We start from the raw sequence: 24,914 nt of genomic DNA, 5'->3' as shown, positions 1-24,914 counted from the left end.
TGCTTAATACATTTAGATGCTCCAACATTATGTCCATATAATTTACAATTGTTATATCCTCTTTGAATTGACCCCTTGATCATTCTATAATGACCTTAATTGTCTCCCATTACAGGTTATGAGTTAAAGCCTGTTTTTTCTGATATAAGTAGCTATCCCTGCTCTTTTGGTTTCCACTTGTGTAAAATATCTTTTTCCATCCCTTTACTTTGAGCCTATGTGTGTCCTTAAAGCCGAGGTGAGTCTTGTAGGTAGCATATAGTTGGGTCTTGTTTTTTTTTCCATCCAGCTACTCTATGCCTTTTGATTGGAAAATCAGTCCATCTACATTTGGAGTAATTATTGATAGGCAGGGACTTAGTAATGCCATCTTACTAGTTCTTTTTTTGTTGTTTTGTATTTCCCTTGTCCCTTTCTTCTCTTGCTGCCTTTCTTTGTGAATGATGGTTTTTCATAGTAGTATGCTTTCATCCCCTACTGTTTGTCTTTTGTTGTTTTGTACTTCCCTTGTCCCTTTCTTCTCTTGCTGCCTTTCTTTGTGAATGATGTTTTTCATAGTAGTATGCTTTCATCCCCTACTGTTCGTCTTTTGTGTATCTAATCTAGGTTTTTGCTTTGTGGTTACCATGAACCTTACATAAAACATAGATATAATAGTTTTGGGACTTCCCCTGGTAGTGCAGTAGTTAAGAATCCACCTGCCAATGCAGGGGACACGGGTTCGACCCCTGGTCCAGGAAGATCCCACATGCCGCAGAGCAACTAAGCCCGTGTGCCACAACTACTGAGCCTGCACTCTAGAGCCTGCAAGCCACAACTACTGAGCCCACGTGCCACAACTACTGAAGCCCACGTGCCTAGAGCCCATGCTCCTCAACAAGAGAAGCCACCACAGTGAGAAGCCCACGCACCGCAACGAAGAGTAGCCCCCACTCACTGCAACTAGAGAAAGCCCGAGCGCAGCAGCAAAGACCCAATGCAGCCAAAAATAAATAAATAAATTTATTTTTTAGAAAAAGATATAATCATTTTATTTTAACACTGATAACAACTTAACTTTGCATCTGAAAAACTTTACTCTTTTATTCCCGTTCCATTTTATGTTTTTGATGTCACAGTTTACCTCTTTTTATATTGTGTATTCATTAACATTATTTTAGCTCTTATTTTTTTAAAAAATTTTGTCCTTTAACCTTTATCATCCATGGATGATTGTTTAAGACAGTGTTCTCCTCGGGCTCTCAAACAGCTGCTGAGAGTGGCTACAGCTGGTTCACAGGCCACTGCAGGGTCCACAGCTGGGACTGAGGTCTGTATGCCTCCTCCCAGGTCCCTTTGCATATGAGGCTGGTTTCCACCGCTCCCATAAAGGCACTTTTCTCCATGAATGGATGCCAAATTATTGCAGGGGTGGGGGGTGCAGTGAGAGACATCTTATTTGGCCATCTTGCTGGCATCACTCCTTATGTTGCTATAATGGGCATTTTGGATGTTATATGTGGCAACTCTGGAAATCAGATTCTCACCCCTCCCCAGGGTTTGTTGTTATGATTTGTCGTTGTTTGTTTAGACTTTTCTGAACTGACTTTGTAATTCTTTGTTTTGTGTGGTCATTGAAGTCTCTATTCTATTAGCTTAGTGGTCAGCTAGTGATTTGCTTTAAACTCCTGGAACCGAAATATCTCCGTCTTTGCCGGTGGGGTCTGTGTGTATGTTGGTATCTTCAACGTGAATACTCACTGTCTTCAGTACTCAGCCAGGAAGTTTACAACTCTGACTTAGCCTTCACTTCTGGCTTGCATAGAGCCTGATGTCAGCCAGAGATGTGGGAACTTAGTGCTTTCTCAGGTCTTTTCTGAGAATGTGCCCAACCTTGGGCATACATGTGGCCTTCTAGATTCCCAGGAGTGTGTGGAAAGGGCTTTTCAAAGCCCTTATTGCCTAAAGCATTGCACGGCCCAGCCTTTCTTCCCAAGCTTTTCAGTTTGTCTGTTATTTACCCCAATTGTATGCCTCTCCCAGGGGACTAATGCACTTACTCTTGAATGTTTTCAACAAGAGCCCACCCCACGCCTGGGAGAGTTCAGAATTAGGCAAAAATGATGGATATCTCAAACGCTGTTGAAAATGCAGGCTAGTTTTTAAGCAAGATTGTATGGCTGAGGTTTTGGATTTGGAAGTCAATAATAGTGTACAGTTGAGCCATTCTCCCCTATTACCTTAAGGGCTAGTACTTGTTGATGAGTTTTTTAGACTTTGTGGTGGCAGAGTACAGTAGTAGTAAGCAATGCAGAATCTTCTACTTTGCACTTTGGCTCATGTCAAAAAGTAAGAAACTGGAGAGCATGTAATTCCACCCTATGTGAGAGGTGAGCAGGCTGAGCATGGAAAGCACAGTACAGTACTGAAGACCCAATGGATCAAGACTGACCTTTCAGCAAGCCTGACTGCAGGCATATAAAATACATTTGCTTGCAGGAGCTGTTCATGTTCTCAGTAGCATCCTCACAGAATAATGAAATTGATCTCATTGGAGAAATCACCTTTAGGCAGACCATCTTGCCTTGAGTCTTACTGAAGTTCTTGCTTCTCTTTGCTCCCTCTTTTTGTTTGACTTTAACATTGGATTTCTTCTCAACACTGTGTTCCAGGCAGCCACATACTCATAAATATTTTATACACAAAGCTACCTTAGGCACTGTTTTAACACTGTCTTTTCTCTTTTTCCAAGAGCTGGGGTGGAAAGGAGAATGGCTTTGGACTTGCAGAATGTTGCAGAGACTTGCATATGATGGTAAGTGACTCTGGGATATGGGTGTCTTTTGACAGAGCTGTGCGTGATCTCTTTTTGAGCCTTACTTTACAATGAATATATGGTATTTAAAGTTGCCACTTCACATCAGGACTTTTGAGGAACCTGAGATCAATTGAGATATAGCATAGCTTTTCTAGAAATGCTTGGGCTCTCAATGTACTGGTGGTAAATGAAGAATCTCAGAAACAAAGTATATGATCATACCCATCTCTTGAGTAAGAAACTGCGTTTGGTGAGTCAGTTTGAAAGTGATGAAAAATCCCAGAAAGTACACTTCCTTGTACTTTTTCACTGGAACTATCAGAACTCTGGGCAGTCTGGCATGATTTAAGAATGGCTGCTTGGAGAACAGTTCTGCCATTTTGGTTATTGAGAACTTGTAGTGTTCTGTGTGTTTTCCATGTTTACCCCTCATGCCTGTCCTGCTCATACCTTTAACCCATGTTTAGACTATGAACTCAGGCCATCCTCCCCTCTGCTTTGATACGTTGCTGTAGAACCACAAAGCACAACTGGATTATTATGATACAATTCCATGCCAAGAAGCAGCTGTATTTTCCAACAGATGTACTGCTTCTTTTATCAATTTGTCATGTATAGGACAAATGGCTGCAGTGAAATTTAGTATATTCATCTTAACAAGCCTTTTTACCCCTAGGAGAATGGTTCTTTTTCTGGTCACAGAAAACTACAAATAGAACAAATTACTTTCCCACCTTAGCTGGTATACTTTCTTTAGTGTACATTATATGAGTGGATATTGGGTAATATGAGAGGTGAATGTTGTCTGTTTTAATAATCAAAGCTATATAAATCTTAAAGGGTATTCAGTTTGGAATTCTAATTCTGAGAAAATTATTTTTCACCTTAAAGTTTAGTTGATTAATTCTGAGACTCCTTATGTATATCAAGCTTGTTCTTGGCCACTTGAGCAAAACAGTATGATATACTCTACTAGGCTTGCGTGATGTCTGTTACCCATCTTGGTCTCAGCCTATATTAAGAAATCATGCATTCTTTTATTTATTGATATTTGGCATGTCATAGGACTTTGAAAACTTTGTGTGCTTTGAAAGGAAGCAATACATATACATGTTAAAAAATTCTAAGAGTATAAAGGGGTATACAATAATTCTCCATAGCCAGAGGCAACCACTGCTACCGGTTTCTTTCAAAGATACGCTTTAATGGGCATGCTCTTGCAGTCTTACTTTGTTTTTCATGTTGCTTTTCTAGAGTTAAATAGGATTTGTTGTCAGGGTCTGGTTTATATTGACTTGGTATCTACCTGTGCAGAAAAGCAGTTGGATATCATGAGAAATGATGTAGGATGGTATGGAAAGGAGTATTTAAAGAATTATGAAGGTAGGCCCATGAGGCATAGTTTGAATAAAATATTTCAAAAGGTGATTATATTCACTGAGATTTCCATAAGAGTGTTCTTTTCCATTCTTGAACTGGTACCTAGACCCTTGTATTTGTCCTTCATCCTTGGATTCTTATTAATTATTGGGGGCAGACTTGTCTCTCTTTTTCCTCTTGAGAATAGCTGCAGTCAAAATTGATCTCTTGAAAGAAAGAACAACTGATAACTTGAGTTATCAAGTAAGGAATATGAAAGCTTTTAGAGCTCTGGGCTCCACCCTCCTGATTCTGTGTTGTTACAAGACATCTGAGCTCTGCTAAAACAAGGAGTGAAGGCACTGTAGCTGCTGACGACACTGCTCATTCTGCTGTCACACTGAGTTGGACAAGTGGCTAAGTCCGAGGGAAGATTTAAGAGAAGATGGTATCTCATTCTTTCATGTGCTTTATACACAGAAATACCCACCCAGTGCAACTACACTACACTTTGAATTCTATGCAGACCCTGGGGCCGAGGTCAAAATCGAGAGAAGGGTGAGTCTCATTCACACTTGTTCTAATAAAGTCAGTAATCCGTAGCTGGGGTCAACTTTTCTAGGACTCCTCAGTAAAAAGAGAGAATGATGTTGAGCTACGTTGCTGCCCTTCCAAGCTAAATATATCCAGCAGCTTCTCAGGAATAAGTGTTCATTGTTTGCCCAGCTCTGATAGGTTTGAATCTTACTTACGTTGGAACTGCCAAAAGACAGGACTCTGTTTATGTGGCACTGTTAGGACTGGTGTATTTTTCTCAGTCTCAGTTGAGAATTCCACTGTTTAGTATAATAGTCTAGGTAGTGATCGGCTGAACTTTCTCTACTTAAGCCAGCCTGCAAGAAGTCTATGTATTGCTTACAAGGTCCTGCTTCAATTATCTGGACATTGCATATTCTTTGAGGAGATAGCAAAATTCACTTTGGTTTAGAAGTGGCCTAGTGAACAAGATCTTTCTTTTTTCCTTTCTACTTAAAATATATAATAATAATAAATAATCTTTCTAGATTATTGGTGCCTTGAGAACAGCTCTAATGCATATTTAGAAAGAAACCATTTACATGGATTCACTCTACTGTGAATACAGAGGCTGTAGGTATTAAGTCAATACAGGTTAAAAAGGGATAAGGAAGAACATGAAATGTATCTGGCTATGTGCGTTATATATTTAATCTACTGGTTTCAAAGAAGCTTTGCTGAAAATATATAAAATGAACATTTGGGGGGATTCTAAAGAATATTTTGATTTTTGAGAGCATTCAGTTGAGGCTTCAACCTAGGGGGTGACATCTTGTTTTTCAGATAGCTCTTGCAGTCCTGTGGCAGGGGGAAGCTAAGGTATACAGTGACTCCTAACAACTCTCCTATCTTTTTAATTTCAGACATCTAGTAACACACTACATTATATTCACATAGAGCAACTTGACAAGGTAAGAGGAATCTTTGACTATGGGTTAGTTCTTAACATTTGGTTCACTTTTTGTTCCTAACAGTTTTTTTTCTAATGTAGATTTCAGAAAGCCCTTCTGAAATCATGGAATCTCTTACCAAAATGTACAGCATTCCTAAGGATAAGCAGGTATGATATGTCTTAAAAATATCTAAAGGGTGTGGTTGTTATCCATATAGATCAGTGATATGTGCTGGGGCTGGGATATAGCATAGCAGAAAGAATGGAGTCAGACAGTGGGCAAATTAGCCTCCGTGGGCCTTAGTTTCCTCATCTTTTATGAGGCCAATACTTAAACTGACTTCCTAGGTCCTGGTGAGACTTTGAGGAAAACAGAAGTAGCCTTATTCACCATGAATATCTAATAAGTGGTGGTAGCTCAACACTTTGGATACCAAAGAAGAAAACGTTTAGTTGTGTTATTTTTTTCTGCTCATTGTAATGGTGATCAAATATTTGATTTGATTAATAACAATCAGAACTCTTGCCAAATGTCAAGTAGCCCAGTGAGTAAGATTTAGCCCTTCCTCAGAAAGTATAGTCACCTTTTCCATTGGTTTCCTAATTTAGGTCTTATGTCTCTACAGATGCTGTTATTTACACACATACGGCTGGCCCATGGCTTTTCTAATCACAGGAAGCGATTGCAAGCTGTTCAGGCCAGGCTGCATGCAATATCTATATTAGGTAAGAGAATAACACCCTATAATTAACAGGCCCTGGTTAGGCAGTTTAGACTTGATTTCCTTTGAACTTCATCTGTCTTTGTTGCTATGGGGCTTATTGTAGTTACCTAGGTGGCAAGTTAAATTGTAAAATTGCCAGCATTCCTAGTGTTCACTGTATTCATCATCCTTGGGCTCCTTAATGTTGGATCAGAAAGAGGATATGATTGACATATATCACATAGGTTTAGTCTTTATTTGGGTGGGGGGTTTTTGTTTTGGTTTTCTTAATGAGTGTTCAGATAGTCGTCTTCCTCTGGGCCCTATTTTTCCTCTTGCCATTTCATCTTCCTCTTCTTTGGGAGTATAATTTTGAAATTCATTAAATAGTACTGTGCATTTTACTTTTAACTGTAGGGTGGTATAGTGGAAAGCACACTGGTTTTGAAATCAGTCCTGGGCTTTCGCCCTGACTGCAGTTTATTAGGCACCTGTTTATCCTTTTGGCCTCAGTTTCCTCATTTAATAAGTATTTTGTAAGCTGATCTGAGGATTAAATGAAAACCTGTAAAGTACCTAGCACAGGCCAGGCACATAGGTATAAAATGGTAGCTCCTGTTAATATTACCATCCTTCATTATGTAATTACTTGTTTTTCTACTCTTTAAAACTATGAGTTCCTTGAAATGAAATTCCTACTATTCTATTTGTATTCATACCTAGCATAACTTCTGGTATGTTAGTGGGTACCCAGGAAATGTTTGTTGAAAACTGAATATGCTCAGATCCCATTAGTTTGCACTTCAGGAGACTGTTCAGTATTACCTTTGTGTGGGATTTATTGGAAGTAGATTACATGCATTCTCTCAAGTTTTACTACAGTGTCATACAAGTTTCTGATTTAGTCTGCAATAGTCCATAAATCCTGTTCTTTACAGTTTGTATAAGTGTTTCTAGTGTAAAACAGAAACACATGAAGAGACTAAAATGGAAGTCCAGGGTGTAATAGAGTTATCAAGTAGTGATGTTATAAAATATTAATTCTTCATTCTCTTTTGATTCCTGAAAATCTTTGCCCAAGACAATATCATTAATCGGAGAATCTGTCAGTTTGGTGGGTATTTAGAGCTTATCACTGTGTTTGATCCAGTCCTCTAGAATTCAGCGATTCTGCCCTCCATTGCTGGTGGGAAGGGAGTCCTTCCCCAGAACCAGTAGGTGCCAAAAGGTTTGTCATTGGGCAGTGGCTTGACCACTGCCTTCTTGCCTAAAGTGTTTATTTCTCCTTTTGCAGTGTATTCCAATGCCTTGCAGGAGTCCGCAAACAGTATCTTGTATAATGGGTTGATAGAAGAGTTGGTAGATGTCCTTCAAATAACAGATAAGCAGCTTATGGTAAGTATTTATTAATATTTTCCTGTGTATATCAGGCTCATATGTATTTATCTGGTTTTTGGTTTTTCCCAGAGGTTAAAATGAACCCCAAGAGGGAAGCTTAGCCCTTTCCTCTTTGGATATTTCGCTGCAAATTTAACAAACGCAGGATTTTCAATGTTATTCTCAACAGACCTCCATCTATTCCAAGCAATTACCAGTAGAATAACTTAAATTTTAGAGTGGGTATTAGCAACTTGGTTCAGTCATCTACTTCTTATTTAACACATCCCATGTTTACTTTCTGTTTTCAAAGGAGATTAAAGCTGCTTCTTTACGAACATTAACATCAATTGTCCACCTGGAGAGAACTCCCAAGCTCAGCAGTATTATTGACTGTACTGGAACTGCCTCCTACCATGGATTTTTGCCTGTACTTGTGCGGAACTGTATCCAGGCCATGATTGGTAAAGTTTTGGTGGTTATTGTCCTAGCCACCAAGAGGAACCCTACCCTTTGCTTTGTCTGCCTTTGTTTAGCATCCTGCCAACTTAACATCAAATTCTGAGCTTGTTCTTTCTCTCCCTCTCTCCACTTCCCTTGTAGATCCTTCCATGGATCCATACCCTCACCAGTTTGCCACTGCTCTCTTCTCTTTTTTATATCATCTGGCCAGCTACGATGCTGGTGGCGAAGCCTTGGTCTCCTGTGGAATGATGGAAGCCTTATTGAAGGTGCTCTACTTATTTTAAAAAATACATTTGTGGGGAAATCAACTAAGAGGGTACAGAGTTGTGAATGGTTTGCAGTGAGAACAGTTAGCATAAGAAAGCTTAACCCAGAAAATGTTATACTTAATTTCTCAGGTTTGGCCTTCTAGTTATCTCATTAACAACTTTTAAGAGCAGCTATTTCCATTATTAAGAATTGCTCATAGTCCAGCATGATGTGATAGGAGGCCCTGGGTACTGATTAAGATATTGCCACATCTTATCGTGACCTTAGGCATGATAGGCTTTGCCATGTGCTGGGCACTGGGCACCAGCTCTTTTCTCCCTGAATATTTTATTTAATCCTGAAAGGTAATTTATGTCCCTATCATCTCAGGAGGTTGAGTCTCAGAAGTGATAGAGCTATCATTTGGCAAGCACCAAAAATCAAACATATATTTTTTTCCTTCTATACCATGTTGCCTCTCTGAAACCCTAGACTGCATGTTTCCAGAAGAGCACATTATTTACAGCTTTGTGTCTTTTCATTTGATTGGTTTTACCTTTTTCTCTCCCTAATAGGTCATAAAGTTTCTTGGTGATGAACAGGACCAGATAACATTTGTCACCAGAGCTGTCAGAGTGGTTGACCTCATCACCAATCTGGACATGGCAGCTTTTCAATCCCATAGTGGACTTTCTATCTTCATTTATAGACTTGAGGTATACAAGGAGCACTTCGGAGCACTTTGCATATACTTGTATGTAGTGAGAGCTGAGCCTAGGAACTATCCTTATAACCCTAAAGAGCCATTTTATCCCTCTTTTGTTTTTAGAAACCAGTTCTGTAATCTGCCTGTGATATTCTTTTGTTATAAATATTTTTAATCTCCGTTATTTATGTAGGATTATCTTACTGTTTTCCCCTTGATCGTAGCATGAAGTGGATTTGTGCCGAAAAGAATGTCCTTTTGTGATCAAGCCAAAGATCCAGAGACCCAGTACTACACAAGAAGGAGAAGAAATGGAAACTGATATGGATGGTAATTAACAGTTACTATAAGTATTGGTTCATTATCTTCTTTTTCCCAATAAAGTGTGAGCTCCGTGAGATCAGGTTACTGTTTTGTTCACTGCTGTAATCTCCAGTAGTGCCTGATACGTATATCATAAGTGTTTAAATATGTGTTAGGGAAAGATAAGGAGAATGTAGACACTAAAATGGGACCCTGTGAAACTACCTGGCCATTTTGAGAAGGAAAGGGAGAGGTGAAAAAGTTGTTGGGTAGGGAACAAGTTTTAAATCATAAAATCTGAAAGATAGAAGACAAGGTATTCTTAATCTTGGGGTGCATCAGGTAAGTCCATTTTTAAAACTTCCCCCAGTTCGTAGCTCTTAATAGTACCAAAAATAAAAAACTTCCACAAAACAGCTTTCTTAGAATTTAATCTTATCTTGACCCAGGATGTCATTACATATATCTGTTATCATGCTAATAATAAAGGTATTAGAATTTTTATAATGCTTTCATTCTTTACACTAAATATACCTAAGTTTTCATTCCTTTTTTTCCCGAACACAATTAACTATGTGCATTGCTGCCCCTAGAAGACCCTTTACCCAATTTCTATCTCTAGTCTACAGTGGGTGACTTGGCATTTGAGGTAATGGGTGTGGTCATGTGGTCCTGAGTGCTGATTAAAATGTGACATCTCCTAAATGTGGTGGTGTAGAAGACAATTTAAAGACTCACTGTTCACTATAAATCAGTGGTTGTCAAACTTTAGTAAGCATAAGAATAAATTAAAGTGCTTGCTAAAATAAAGATTTAGTGCAATGCTTGATTTAGTAAGTAAGACCAGGAAATCTACATTTTTAAAAACTAATCTTGGTGATTATGATATACTCGTAGAGAAAATTGTATATTCACTGAAAAGCAGGTTAGAAAACCATGAGTTTGTGTTTCCTGTGTATAAGTAGGCACATGTATGTATGTTTGTGTATGTATAAAAAAGATTAGAAGAAAAATCCACAGTTGGTTGAATCCGCAGATGTGGAACCTCGGATATGTAGGGCTGACTATAAAGTTATATGCAGATTTTTGACTATATGGAGGGTTGGGGCCCCAACGTTTGTGTTGTTCAAAGGTCAACTGTATTTTCATTTTGGGTTTCAATATTCTAATCCTTCTCCATTTTGATATCATTCATCTCACCTTACGGAAAAAAATTGTTCTCAAATAACCTTCTCTTTGGTGGTGCCTTTTATTCTAATTTCTTTATCATAACTTTTACTTTAGTTGCAGATGTGACTATGGAAAGTAGTCCCGGCTCATCCATCCCTATGGAGCACCGGCTGGATGTTGAATTAAGGGCATCAAGTTCCAGCAGCACTAGCATCTCCTCTGGCCCTGGCCCTCGTCCTGGTATGTAGACATAGAGAGACACAGCCGATAACAGTGATTGAATTACTAAACTAGTGAAGCAAGGTGCTTTGGGGGAGCTTAAGCAGTACATTTGGAGGTTTGCTTCTTACGACTGTGACTGTTACTTTGCCATTCTGGTATTCATTTTCTCGTATTAACATTTATTTCATAGCATTTTATAATTTTCCAACTATTCATACTTTGATTATTTTATCAAAACATCCATGTTTGAGGGCAGATAATATTCAAAATAGTAACTGAGGATCAGAGTTAATCTTTTTACTTTGTAATTTTTCTTTTTTACTTTAGACTTTTAATTTTAATATAGGTTTTGTGTAGTCCTTGGTGATTTATTTTTTCCAGTTTTAAAGCTTAGGTAAATGTTCTTCCCAACATCCAGAGATTTCACTTCGCGTGTCTGCTAGTGTTGCTATAGTGCATGTGGATCTCCTAAAAATTTGTTTTATGTACCTGCTCATTGTACATAATGGTGAACCAGTATAATCCTCTTTCTCCCTTGCCAGGAGTCCAGTGTATTCCACAACGAGCCGCACTTCTGAAATCCATGTTGAATTTCCTCAAGAAGGCCATTCAAGACCCTGCTTTCTCAGATGGCATACGACATGGTATTTGATTCTAGATACTTTCTGGAGGGGTGTTTGACTCTCTCAAAAATTGGTCCTTCTCATACTTTTTAGGAAAAGGCCATGCCATTTTGAATAGCTTTTAGTCCTTTAGTGTCACTTTTCCTAGACCTAAGGATTGTTCGTTCAACTATTTAATAATGATTCATCTATTTTTTTCCCTTTTCCAGCTTTTGAATCTGTGTTCACTTCCAGCCTGCTACCCCACTCTGTCTCTCAGTGTCTGTATTCTTTTATTCTTTGACCTACTGTTAAAAGGTTATTGCATGGACAAGGAATAAATAATAGAATATTAGGAGGAGACAAGTGGAGGCCATTAAATTGGAATCAACATAGACTTTGCCACCGTGTGGTATATGTAATATATTGATCCATCATCCCCACCCATCAAACTACTACTGGTCTCATCATATTCTTCTTGATGTTTGCTTTTCTCTTAGTGATGGATGGTTCTCTGCCTACCTCTCTGAAACACATCATCAGCAATGCAGAATATTATGGCCCATCACTTTTTCTCCTAGGTAAGTGGAGTTGAATTTGTTCATACCAAGCTGGAATAACCTAGCAGTGTTCTCTGTGTGTTTTATATCCTTGTAGAATTTTACTATCCACATTTGTCCACTGTGTGATTATGTATCTTTCTAGTTGGTGATGAAATAGAGAAAGGTCAGAGTCCAGTTTCAAATAAATATCCATTTGCAGTGTATTGTGTCAGGCAAATGTGATAACTACTACACTACAGAACTCTTTTTTGCAGTGTATTGTGAATCATTTGTAATCAGTAGTATTATTGTACACTTGGATTTTTGTGCTACACTTACATTGCAGGTGTGATCGGAAACATGTCTTTATTCAATGGTTAGTCCCTAACCTTGGTCTAAAAAGCCCAATCAGAATGGTTTCCATTCTCAGAATTAAATGTCAGACCTGTAAGCTATAGTATAGAAAATTGTTTCTTACTGTAGAAAATTGTTTTGGAACCTGTGGGTACTTTGTATTTACTTATAGAAAATGTCCTTGCATTTTGACATCACCACTACTTTGAGTATTGCTGTTGTTAAAACCTCATATTTATTAACTGGCATTTATTGAGTTCCATACATATTCAGGACAATACACGAGATATATATGCTTCTAGAATTCTCCTTAAAACTGCAAAGGAATTTAGTGGGAGGTGTAGAAATAGAGAAAGCCTCCTTGTACCAGTAGCACACATATTTTAATACTTTGGGGTGTCTAGAGGGGGAAGTTTTGGCTACTACAGACTCAGATGCTTAACTACCTTGCCGAAGCAATTTAGGGGTTTTTTTGTTTATTAACTTTGTATCCTGTGACTCTGCTAAATGCTTTTTATTTGATTTGATTTTATTTTTTTGTTCCTGAACTCAGCGGGGAAAGCATTCAGTCAGTATTTCACCATTAAGTTTGAGGTTAGCCAAAAAAAAAAGTTTGAGGCTAGCAGAAGATTTTGTGTTGACTGTTTTGTTCCTCTTGATCAGGTTGAGGAAGTGTTCCCTTGTGTTACAGCAACTCCATTTTGACATGGAGAGGCTCCCTCCCAAGGTTAGTTTCAGGTGGAAAAACTCCTGACAGTAGTCCTTTGGTATGATCAAAAAAGGATTTGTTAACACAGTTGGAGAAGTCCCAGGTCAAGGGACAGGGAAGGATGGCTCTCTTTGGGAGAAAGCCCCAGAACAGAGAGAAGCAAGTGCACAGGCCTTTATTTATAAAGGGGAAGTTTAAAAGGCAGCAAGAGGATACATGTGCTTGTGGGTTGGGGTGGGGAGCAGGTGAGCCCTCTCAAGATGATGAAGGAAGCAGTAAATGAGACTTAGAGCATAAAAGCAAACGTCAGTGTAGGTCAAAATTCCTTCTTTAAAGTCTTGATTGATCCCTGGCGTTTGAATTAGCATAACAACCTCCCAGGTTCCCTGTAAATAAACTTGTACTTGAAAGGGACCAGATTTGCAAAGCCAGCCCAAAGTAATTAGTCCGGCAGTTATTTTAGCTCCACAAATAATAGTGTAGAGCCTTTCACCCCAGGCAGAAGGAGATGGCCAGGAAAAGAAATTAATGGGGGGTTGAGAATCTCTTGGAGTATTTTAGTAATATAATTGGCTGTTTTGGTTTGTTATTTTATTTGTTGAACTATTCTGGATATCTTTCCTATATTATTAACCCACATGCAACAGGAGGTCCCCTTCAAGACACAAGCTCCACTTCGAAATACCAGTAGGTAGTTTAATGTAATGTATTATCAATTGTCATAGCAAATAGATTGCTTTGTCCCTCATTAAGGGCTTCTAAGACCTGAGTTGTTTGGTTTATGTGGTCAGCCAGGAGTTATGCCATTATCTGGGTAGCCTCTATGAGATGAATCTGTTACAGAATTAAAAAGACCTAAACACCTTGTGTCTATTACACCAAAGCTGGTGATGAGGCCCAATATAATAGGTAAAAAGATGTCTCAGTGCTCCCTTTTGTAGCCAGTTGATGTTGCAGCCTAGGGGGAGGGCATGAAGGGGAAGTCAATGAGGAAGCACCTGGTGAGGTTGTGGTGTCCTGCTGCAACAATTCCATGCTAAAACCCACCAAATAAAGATTCTGACTCCTTTCATATCCTACCTCTGGCTCTTCTACCCCACTTTTATACCCAGTTGTGTCCCCTTTAACTTCCTCAACTGCCTTTTCTTCTCTCTCACCTCCTGTCTTAGCCTTGCCACATTTTAATCTGTTCAAGTCTGCATATGCTCTGTTCCTAGCCTAGCTGACACTAGTACCAACATGGTTATTGTGGACTCCTTAACTGGAGAGGGTGACAGGTAGTCAGTATGAATATTGAAGACCTCCAGAGCAGCAAGAGTTATTTGTATAAGTGGTTGCGTCTCCTGGGGCACCTGGTAACATTGCTGGAGGTTTAGTGCTCAAGTGACATTCTCTGTTACTATTACAAAAAATGTTGTCCATCAAGTTGAGGAAGAAGGAAATGTGGGGTCGTGATAGGGGAATAATAGAGAGTGAAGTATGAGACTGTCCGATGAGGGGAAATCAGCTCATGGGGCCATGGAGTTGTGATGAGTATAGCAGCAGATATGGGACCAGTTAACATTTGAGGGTGTCAGCATCGAGTCTGGGACTATCAATTATGCTGAAATCATTATCTAGGATGCTGGGTTGATGGGAGTCCTGGCCTAGCCCCAAAACTTCGATGGAAAGTTTTATACATTGGAGAAGTACTTAGAGAAGTGACTGAATATCAGTATTCCTTTGTCCCCAGGAGTTATAATGTAATTTCTTACAGGAAAACTGTGGACTGATTGAATACCCCAAACAAGTGAAGTCACAGCATAGACAAGAAAGGGCCCAAGGAGTTTGGCATTGAGCTGGAGTGGTAGAATCCCAGACCCAGGCCAGCCAAATGAGGCATTGCCAGGCCAACCAGAGTCTGGCATAATATTATGCTAGAATGTTGCATAATATTTTCAACCCTGTGGTCTCTGGGCCTTGGCATGCTAGAGGTGCCTATATATTATAGTGGCCACGGGCATTGTTATCCAGATTATGTAGTGGTTTCTCAGTCAGTATCTCCGTAATAGCATGGATTCAGAGCTAGCATCCTATTTAAGAGTGTTGGTACTGGGAACTAATTTAAGATCTTCCTTTCCTCTTTGGAAGAACCATAAAGTTGTAGACGTGGGGCCAGCCAGGCACCAAGACCTCCATTTCCTGCAAAGAGGGATCTCCAGTTAGTGAACCTTTAAAACTATTGGGTTAGCCAAAAAGTTACTTCAGTTTTTAAGTAAAAATAAAAGACACATTTTTCATTTTCACCAAGAACTTTATTGAACAATGTATTCACCCTTTTGTTCTACTACCTTCTGCCATTTTTCAGGCAACTTCATAATTCCATCTTCCCAAAACATTTTATCTTTTTGAGCAAAGAACTGTTCCAGGTGCCTTTTACGGTCTTCCAGAGAACTGAAATTTTTCCATTAACAGAATTTTGTAAAGACCAAAATAAATCCGAAGGTGCAGTATCTGGTGAATACGGCAGATGAATCAGAACCAGCCAAGCTGTAACAATTTTTGCCTGATCATCAAAAAAACATGCAGTCTTGCATTATCCTGATGGAAGATTATGCATTTTCTGTTGACTAATTCCGGATGCTTTTCGTCGAGTGCTGCTTTCAGTTGGTGTAATTGAGAGCAGTACTTGTTGGAATCAATCGTTTGGTTTTCCGGAAGGAGCTCATAATAGAAGACTCCCTTCCAACCCCACGATATACACAACATCACCTTCTTTGGATGAAGACCGGTCTTTGGTGTGGTTGGTGGTGGTTCATTTCGCTTACCCCACGATCTCTTCCGTTCCACGTTATTGTAAAATGTCTACTTTCATCGCCCGTCACAATTTGTTTAAAAACAGAACATTTTTGTTTAAGTAGAGAATCGCATGCAGAAATACAGTCAAGAATTGTTTTTTTGCTTAACTTATGTGGAACCCAAGCATCAAAGCGATTCACATAACCAAGCTGGTGCAAGTGAATGTCAGTGCTTGATTTGGATATTTTGAGTGTGTTGGCTATCTCCCGTGTGGTATAACATTGATTGTTCTCAATTAATGTCTCGATTTGATCTCTATCAACTTCAACTGGTCTACCCGACCATGGAGCATTCTCCAGCGAGAAATCTCCAGCATGAAACTTTGCAAACCACTTTTGACACGTTCAATCAGTCACGGCACCTTCTCCATAAACTGCACAAATCTTTTTTTGCATTTCAGTTGCGTTTTTACCTTTCTTGAAATAATAAAGCATAATATGCCGAAAACATTGCTTTTTTTCCTCCCATCTTCAATATTAAAATGGCTACACAAAAATTCACCAATTTTGATAAGGTTTTTTTTTAATGCATGCTGATAGGACAGCTGTCACAATACAGTCTAACAAAATTGTTTCGAATTAAGTTAAAGACAGCTACGCTACTAGAGCCATCTTAACGGAAGAAAAACTGAACGAACTTTTTTGCCAACCCAATATATTGGGCAAGGTCTTTGGCAGAGACCTTTCTCGTGGCATAAAGAATAGTCTGGGAGTGTGAGGGCCCTCAATTTCCAGTGAATCCCAGTCTGTTATCCACTCTCTGTGTAAGTGCCAGTCTATAGATTGCACCAGGATCAAAAAGGGAAGGGGTCTTTAAGTGAGGGGGGATTTTCTTCGGGATCATAGATTCATATATGGGGAATGTCCCCTTTTGTGGCCAGAAAAGGGAATGGAGAGGTCCTCATTGCGTTTCATTAGGATGCCCTATGAATTAAAAGGTTAAGAGTTCAGAATAAAGTGGGCAAAAGAGAGACCCATTTAGGAGACCATTGTCCATTTTGTAAATTTAAGAGAGCATCCTTGAGTAGGCCATTATGTTTCTCTGTTAGCCGGCTGTCTGCCAACAGTAAGACAGATTGGAAGCTCAAGTGATGCCTTGTTTTTACAGCCCATGTCCAGACTGAATGAGCAGTAAAATATGTACCCTCATCAGAGTCAGTGTTACCAGGAAGCCTAAAGGGAACTAACATTTTGTGAGGCCTATAATAATACTATTGTTAGCAGTAGCATGGCAGGAAGGATAAACCAAGATCAGGCCTGTCTTAACAATCAATCTTTGTTGAGGGCATAGCAATTTGCACCCGCATATTGAGGCAGTGGCTTAACAAAATGAATTTGCCAGTCAGAGAAGGGGTGTTCATTCCTTGGTATGGATTTCCATTGGCCATAATGCCAATGACAGGACAGGACACAGAGATCACAATGAGAGGCCATAGTTTGGGCTAAGGCCAGTGTCATGGGGATGCCATGGTGTTTAGCCCATATTTAAGGGTCTGGGGACTGCGGTGACTGGACATCTCATGGACCCACTGAACCAAGGACAGGTAGTAATATCTGAGCTTATTTAAAAAGTGTGAGCAAGTTAGTCAGCTGTGGCATTAAAATGAACTTCTTCTCTGGTGGCCTTAGCATGAGTTGAGACACGAAACTTCAATTGTAATATGCAAAGTATGAGCAGTAATATATCCCCAATGTGGAAGGCCCCATAGGGCATGATCTTGAATGGGATAATTACTTTGAGCCCATTGACCAGAAATAAACAGTGAAGCCATTAGCTACCACCCAGGAATCTATAAACATATGGAAAATGGACATAACCATTATTGAAGTGTGTTCTCCAGTGCCAAAATGACTACAGTCAGCTCTCAAGTTGAGTTGACTCTTAAGTCCCATCCTTTATCAAGAGTGACGCAGTCAAGGGGTGGAAAGCAGCAACTCTCCAGCAGGCTCTATCACGTGTGATTGCCATCCATAATATAAATGAAATCCCCTTTTTACTGGATTTTCTACTCAACAAAGGTATGTCCCTGTGCTTTTATGTCCTATTCCAAGTACCCTAAACAGTCTTGAAAACCAAGGTCACTTGGTTAGGTAAATTATCTGCAGGACAAAAGCCTGAGGCTCTAAATTCTTGGTGCTTTTTTCATATTCTGAATCTTAATTTTCTTACTCCTCTTTTTTGTAATTGCTATCCTTATATTGTTTTTATCGACATCTAAACTTTTAAAATTTCTTGTTCTATCCTCTGCCAAAATGGACAAAATAAGACCGTTAGCTTGCCTTAACTTCACTTCTTTTTCAGCATTCTCTTTGTTTTCTTTTTAGTAACGCTTGGCTTTCCCTCTCTTCGATGCATTTTTTAATTTTGTTAGAGTACATCTTTGGGTAATTTTTAGGGTGTTATACTTACTTTAAGAAGTTTGTGGACGTTTCTCCACTGTCTTATGTTACATATTGTAAATAACCATGTTGTTAAACTGGTTCTTGTTCCTTTGTAGGTAACTTCATTTTCTCTTTACCCTTGAAGTTCACAAACTTTACCAAGATGTATTTATTTTATAAATTTACTTATTTTTTTGTTTTTTTGTGGTTTTTTTGGCGGGGGGGTTGGTTGGCTGTGTTGGGTCTTCATTGCTGTGTTCAGGCTTTCTCTAGTTGCAGCGAACGGGAGCTCCTCTTCGTTGTGGTACGCAGGCTTCAGTAGCTGTGGCACACGGGCTTAGTTGCTCCGCGGCATGTGGGGTCTTCCCAGGCCAGGGATGCAACCCGTGTCCCCTGCATTGGCAGGCGGATTCTAAACCACTGCACCACCAGGGAAGTCCCTACCCAAGGACTGTTAACATTGCTGATGGTATTTTTAAATTGCTGAAAGGGCTTTTTAGAAGACATTTTGTCCATTTTTTGTCCATTATTAACCACTGCGCCAACAGGGAAGCCCTACCAGGATGTATTTAGTTCTATTTCTTTTCATTGTTCCCTCATAGCACTTGGTTAGGCTCTTTTAAAAATCTAAATATTTTTTCCTGCTTCAGGGAAATTCCTTTGGTTCCTTTTAACTTACATGTTCTCTCCTGGAAACCCTATGGTTTAGCTAATTAGACTACCATATTGATCTCATGTCACTTACTTTCTGAGAGAATTTCTTTATAATCTTTCAAGATGCCTATTGCATTATCAAATCTTTAATTCCTTACAAATGTTTTTGATCGCCAACTATTACCTTATTTTTAAGAGACCCTTTGTCTTAGATTATTGCTGTTTTATGGGTTTTGTGGTTTCTAGAATTTGAATTTTTTTTTTTTTGCGGTACGCGGGCCTCTCACTGCTGCGGCCTCTCTCGTTGCGGAGCACAGGTTCCAGACGCGCAGGCTCAGCGGCCATGGCTAACGGGCCCAGCCGCTCCGCGGCATGTGGGATCCTCCCAGACCGGGGCACGAACCCGCGTCCCCTGCATCGGCAGGCGGACTCTCAACCACTGCGCCACCAGGGAAGCCCTAGAATTTGATTTTAATCATAAATTTTTTAAGAGTTATTTCTTTTAGGAGTTAGTTGCTTGGTTCCATCTGGAACTAATTGGTTTTAGTGTGTTCATTCGAATTCTTAATCATCTATTAATTTTAAAAGAGGGTTTAAACTGTCCCCGTTGCACAGTAGCATTATGACATAGCATTATATTAAATAGTTAGACCTCCTTAAAATAACAGACTTGATGTCTTAGTAACCTCTAATAGAACACTAATTTTAGTTTATGAATACTCAATTTTAATAGCTCCTTAGAATTTAGACATTTGTACGAATGGAAGTCTATTGAAGGGTCTATCATACACCAATAGAAACCCAAAGAAAAGGACTTAAATTTTCCATAAGTTTATAGCTCATCAGAAATACCAAAGGCCATTGACAACTGTTGGTCCCAGTAATTGTCATATATCTGCCATTTCAATAGCATTTGATGAGAGGTGCTCTGTTGACCATCATGAACTGAAAATCCTCTGGTTTCTTTTAGATCTCAGGCATCAGCAATTATGATTTTGTTTTATACATGGTTTATGGATATTGTATGTGCATGTGCCTTCCTTGTCAGGTTTTAAAATGAAACTTTTAAAAATCTCATTAAATGAGTTAGGAAGCCTTGTTTTAATTGCTCCTAGAAGGTTTAATAACACTCACATCTAAAATTGTTGGCTTGGTTCCTTTCTGTTACTTGGTAGTATTTTTAAAAATTCTTGTAATGGTCTAGTCTGCTTTGCTATCATTTCTTGATAGTCGATTTTTATGACATTTTCTTACAAAAGCATTGCACTTCATTGTTAACACGCAGTTTGTAAAATTTTATTTGTTCTGAATCCAGTTAAATCTCTCTTTTTCATTGCTAATATATATTGCTCTCTTTATTAGATTTCCCTTAAGTTTGTAAGCTTTTTCAGTCTTTTCAGAGGGCTGGTTATTGGTTTTAATTATTTGTGCATTTTGCTTGCAATTTCACTAAATTCTACTTTCTTCTGTTTTTTCTAGTTTCTCTTTTGTTTACTTTTTAATGAATGCATTAATGCTGTACTGTTTTCTCTTGCATAGAGTTTTTTCCATATTCTTTTTGCCATATTTGCATTAATAGTAGTCTTAAGGCACGTTTCTATATGCTGTCAAAAATTGGTCAGATTAATACGCAAGGACTCTTTTTTTTCCGCGGCATGTGGGATCTTCCCGGACCAGGGATCGAACCCGTGTCCCCTGCATTGGCAGGCGGATTCTAAACCACTGCACCACCAGGGAAGTCCCTACCCAAGGATTCTTAACATTGCTGATGGTATTTTTAAATTGCTGAAAGGGCTTTTTAGAAGACATTTTGTCCATTTTCATCAGTAAGTTTACATTCACTTTAACCCAGCAAACACACACCGCCATCTTACATTTTTTCCTGCTTAAGCAGACAAAAAAGGGTATATTTTTAGGTTTATCAATTCTCACCATTATGGACTGGTTTATATGCATGGTGGTACATGTATTTAGTAGAACAGTATGCAGCCATTCAAATTGAATGAGTTGTAGTGACGTGGGAAAGATAAAGGAGATTATATGGTGCCTATTACAATTGAAAAAACAAGCTAACCTCATTCTTATCAAAATATGCTCATAAAAATCTTGAAATTTTCAGGTTTTATTTATATATTTTTTCTTAAATTTTATATATTTAAGGTGTACAACATAATCTGATATACATAGTGAAATGATTTCTACAGTCAAGCATTATCTCCTCACATAGTTTCCCTTTTTTGTGTGATGAGAGCACCTGAAATCTACTCTCTTAGCATATTTCCACTATTCATTACAATATTACTAACTATAACTGTCATGCCTATACATTGCCCCATAAAAATCTTGAAGAGTAGTCACTAAATTCCTAATGGTGATCCATCTCTGATGGGCAATACTAGAACTTTTACTAAGCTCATGCACGCGATTAAATTGTTGTACATTGAGCTCTGGGTTTGTTTTCTTTTTTGTTATTTTGTTTTGTTTGAGCCTTTGAAGTTTTGCTTTTAATACCTGTGAAGAATCTCTCGGTTTCTTATATCTTTCATCCTTTTTTTAGCTACTGAAGTGGTGACTGTGTTTGTATTTCAAGAACCATCACTGCTCTCCTCACTCCAGGACAATGGATTGACAGATGTCATGCTGCATGCACTGCTGATCAAAGACGTGAGACCTTTCTGCTGATCTGTAAAGAATGCTCCATGCATACCCCTTTCCATAAAATATACAGACATATACACACACACACTTGAAAAGCAGTCTTATGGCATGAAAATCCTATCTTTTGTTTTCTATATGTAGTATTGAAACTATTGGAGGGTGGGGGGAAGGGATAGTTAGGGAGTGTGGGATTGACATGTACACACTGCTGTATTTAAAATGGATAACCAATAAGGGCCTACTGTATAACACAGGGAACTCTGCTCAATATTCTGTAACAACCTAAATGGGAAAAGAATTTGAAAAAGAATAGATACATGTATATGTATAACTGAATCACTTTGCTGTACACCTGCAAACTATCACAACACTGTTAATCAACTATACTCCAATGTAAAATTAAAAGTTTTTAAAAAAGAAAGAAACCTTTGGACCTGGTCATCAAGATCCCTTTGATCTCTCTGTGTAGTACCCCTGGCCAAAGTTTCCTAACTTTGTACCTGGACTCTTTCAGATGTCTTCAAGCTCACTTTATTTTCTCTCTAGGTTCCTGCTACCCGTGAAGTCCTTGGCTCCCTCCCAAATGTATTCAGTGCACTCTGCTTGAATGCCCGAGGTCTTCAGTCATTTGTACAGTGTCAGCCTTTTGAACGTCTCTTCAAAGTTCTTCTGTCTCCAGATTACCTCCCAGCCATGCGGAGGAGGAGGAGTTCTGATCCTCTAGGTAAGTAAGGATTTGCCTTAAAATAAATAATTGGTTGGCTGTTGTGCCAAGAGTTAGGTGATTATCAAGCCACCAGTTGGCAAGGAAACCCTTCCTTGACCTCACTTCATCATGTGTCTGGCTAGGTGTGCTAAGCTTAATGGGAATTATCACCATATAGTCTATTGCAGGGAGAAAAGAATACTTCATCCTTAACCTCTGCTTACAATATTTCCATGCTTCTCAACAGTTCACTGTTAAATGTACTGTTACAATGCTGGTGAGAAATAGGTCTTAGAAAACCAGCAGTAGATTTTCAGGTCCACCATCTAGTCTTCAGCAACAGGAGATCCTGGTAATCTTCTGTTCTAATATCCAAGTCCCTAAGATAGTCACAAATTAATAGATTTCCTTCTCAGTGTATTTGAGACCAGATCATTGAGGTGTAGCAAGAAGGAAGGGTTCCAGAAAGAATCCAGTTTTCAAAAATGTGCTTTGTGCTTTGTCACCACTGTAGCATTTTAGCCACTACCATTCTTTACCGGGTCAGTCAGGGTTAATGGTTTATGGTTCTTTCGTTTCTCGTTCTCTCTTCACCCTACAATACTAGTTCAGACCTTGACAGTAGAGATTACTACGGTAGAATGTAGCATACATGGTTACTTTAAAATGTGTTTACTAGACTGATAAATTTCTTTCCTCCTCCCCAGTGATTTGGTTGCAGAGGTTGGTGTGAATTCATTTGAGAAAGCATGGCATTAGAAAATCACAACAACCAGCTCAGTTTCTTCTTTCCTCCTTATATTGGCACCAAAAAAAAAAATAGCCCAAGCTCTATTTTCTTCAGTCTTTCTAACAATTCCATTTTTGACTTTAAGGGGATACTGCCTCCAACCTCGGGAGTGCTGTTGATGAGCTCATGAGACATCAGCCAACCCTCAAAACAGATGCAACGACTGCGATCATCAAGGTGGGAAGTGATACGGCTGTGACCATGGGCATGAGAGAGCAGTGAAGTGGGAGTTTTTAGGAAAAGGCAAGACCTACTGGAGGTCATTTGGATTCTTAGACTGTGCCTATAAGAGGATTATTCTGCCTCATTTTCTCCAAGTCCTTGGGTTGGTCCTTTACCCCACCCCCCAAAAAAGTCACTTAAGTATTGCTTTCTTATACAAGATACTAAGAAGTTGCCAAGGCTTAGCTTCTGTTTGTAAAAGCATATTACCCTTTCTAATCTTTGTTGCTTGGTTTTTGTTTTGGGTTTTTTTTTTTTTTTCCCACATTTACTAGCCCTGCCGGTTGCCTCTTAGGATTGTTGAAACTGGTAAATGAGTTACTGGTGGTTGGTGAATTAGAACATGGGGTCACATCAGTCAGTCAGTCACTTAACAGCCATGTGACCCTGAAGAAGTTAACTTCATAGGACTTCAGTTTCCTTGTTTGTAAAATGAAATTAATGACTATATTCCAGGAATAGTGTATGTAAAGTGTTTTGGCACTTCTGTATATAGCACATAGAAAGTGCTCCAAAAATGTTAGTCATCTCCCCATTCCTTAATTACTAATAAGTAATCTTGTTTCCTTTGCCTTTCAGTTACTTGAAGAAATCTGTAACCTTGGAAGAGACCCTAAATACATCTGTCAGAAGCCATCAATCCAGAAGGCAGATGGCACTGCCACTGCTCCTCCCCCAAGATCTAATCATGCTGCAGAAGAGGCCTCTAGTGAGGATGAGGAGGAAGAGGAAGTACAGGCCATGCAGAGCTTTAATTCTACCCAGCAGAATGAAACTGAGCCTAATCAGCAGTAAGTGTTCACAAGACAGGTTCTCTAGCCTTGTGATCTTGAGCATGTTGTTTTCATCTGTAAAAATGAGGGAGTTGGATTAGATCCAGTTATAAGGTTCTTCCGGCCCTAAATGTCTGTAATTTATCTTTCTTTGACCCTTGTGTGTCGTTTGTGCTTTGGTGTTTGTTTTGGTTGCTTTAGCAAGCTTTCTTTTTTAAACGCTGTTCATGAAATTCAATCAGAATTCAGTATATCAAATTAAAAGGCCTTCTTCAGAGGATTTCCCTTTGTTGATTTGGTATTCCATGTCATTGGCTGCTTGATTGTTTTCCATAAGTGAGCATACATTAAACACATTGCACTTTTGAAGCCTATCTCCTAAGAAGTTCTTAAGAGTTACAGGGATTTGTTGTTGGTTGGTCTCTGTTTTTGTTTATTTCATCTGTTCATTCCAGATACATCAGAAGGCTTTGGAATGTACTATATGATTGTAACTAGGCACAGTAGATTTTCCTTCTATTTATTTGAGGTTTGTTCTACATGAAAATTGATTACCTGGATGGTGAGATGGGGATGGGGGGGGTGAGCTTAAAGACTGCTGGTAGACCTGGTTCTTCGAGCTTACAGTGTTCGCATGCAAGGGATGAAAAGCAACTGCTGTAGCTGTAACTCTTAATCACCTTCATGCTCGAAATGGGCATGATCCCTCTGGACAGTCATGCATTCTTTAATAAGTGCTCTTTTGGTGTATATATAGAAGTAGTTCTGAGAAAAGCATGAGCATTTTATTTAGGTGTGGATTTGAATGGCTTTGAGCTCATCTCAAAGGGTGGCTTGGGACTTAAGAGAAGATTATGGTGGAGTA

General features: G+C 39.0%; 1 protein-coding gene across 9 annotated transcripts in view; it reads left to right on the top strand.

Annotated features, from left to right (window-relative positions):
• The window catches only part of HUWE1 (HECT, UBA and WWE domain containing E3 ubiquitin protein ligase 1), a 143,391-nt gene that overhangs the window by 44,241 nt on the left and 74,236 nt on the right, over positions 1-24,914 (top strand). For all 9 annotated transcript variants that reach the window (XM_029240058.1, XM_029240062.1, XM_029240065.1 and 6 more), the window contains 17 exons: positions 2,732-2,794; positions 4,637-4,714; positions 5,596-5,643; positions 5,724-5,792; positions 6,251-6,350; positions 7,623-7,723; positions 8,019-8,169; positions 8,309-8,436; positions 8,995-9,135; positions 9,350-9,455; positions 10,713-10,838; positions 11,363-11,464; positions 11,923-12,003; positions 21,458-21,564; positions 22,105-22,282; positions 23,140-23,231; positions 23,856-24,067. In XM_029240058.1, coding sequence (XP_029095891.1) covers positions 2,732-2,794; positions 4,637-4,714; positions 5,596-5,643; positions 5,724-5,792; positions 6,251-6,350; positions 7,623-7,723; positions 8,019-8,169; positions 8,309-8,436; positions 8,995-9,135; positions 9,350-9,455; positions 10,713-10,838; positions 11,363-11,464; positions 11,923-12,003; positions 21,458-21,564; positions 22,105-22,282; positions 23,140-23,231; positions 23,856-24,067 — 1,883 coding nt within the window. The remainder of the gene's footprint in view (positions 1-2,731; positions 2,795-4,636; positions 4,715-5,595; positions 5,644-5,723; positions 5,793-6,250; positions 6,351-7,622; positions 7,724-8,018; positions 8,170-8,308; positions 8,437-8,994; positions 9,136-9,349; positions 9,456-10,712; positions 10,839-11,362; positions 11,465-11,922; positions 12,004-21,457; positions 21,565-22,104; positions 22,283-23,139; positions 23,232-23,855; positions 24,068-24,914) is intronic.

The sequence above is a fragment of the Monodon monoceros genome, unplaced genomic scaffold (assembly GCF_005190385.1).
Source record: "Monodon monoceros isolate NGI ecotype Baffin Bay Population unplaced genomic scaffold, NGI_Narwhal_1 Super_Scaffold_22, whole genome shotgun sequence".
Classification (NCBI taxonomy): Eukaryota; Metazoa; Chordata; class Mammalia; order Artiodactyla; family Monodontidae; genus Monodon; species Monodon monoceros.
This window is presented reverse-complemented; position numbering and strand designations above follow the sequence as displayed.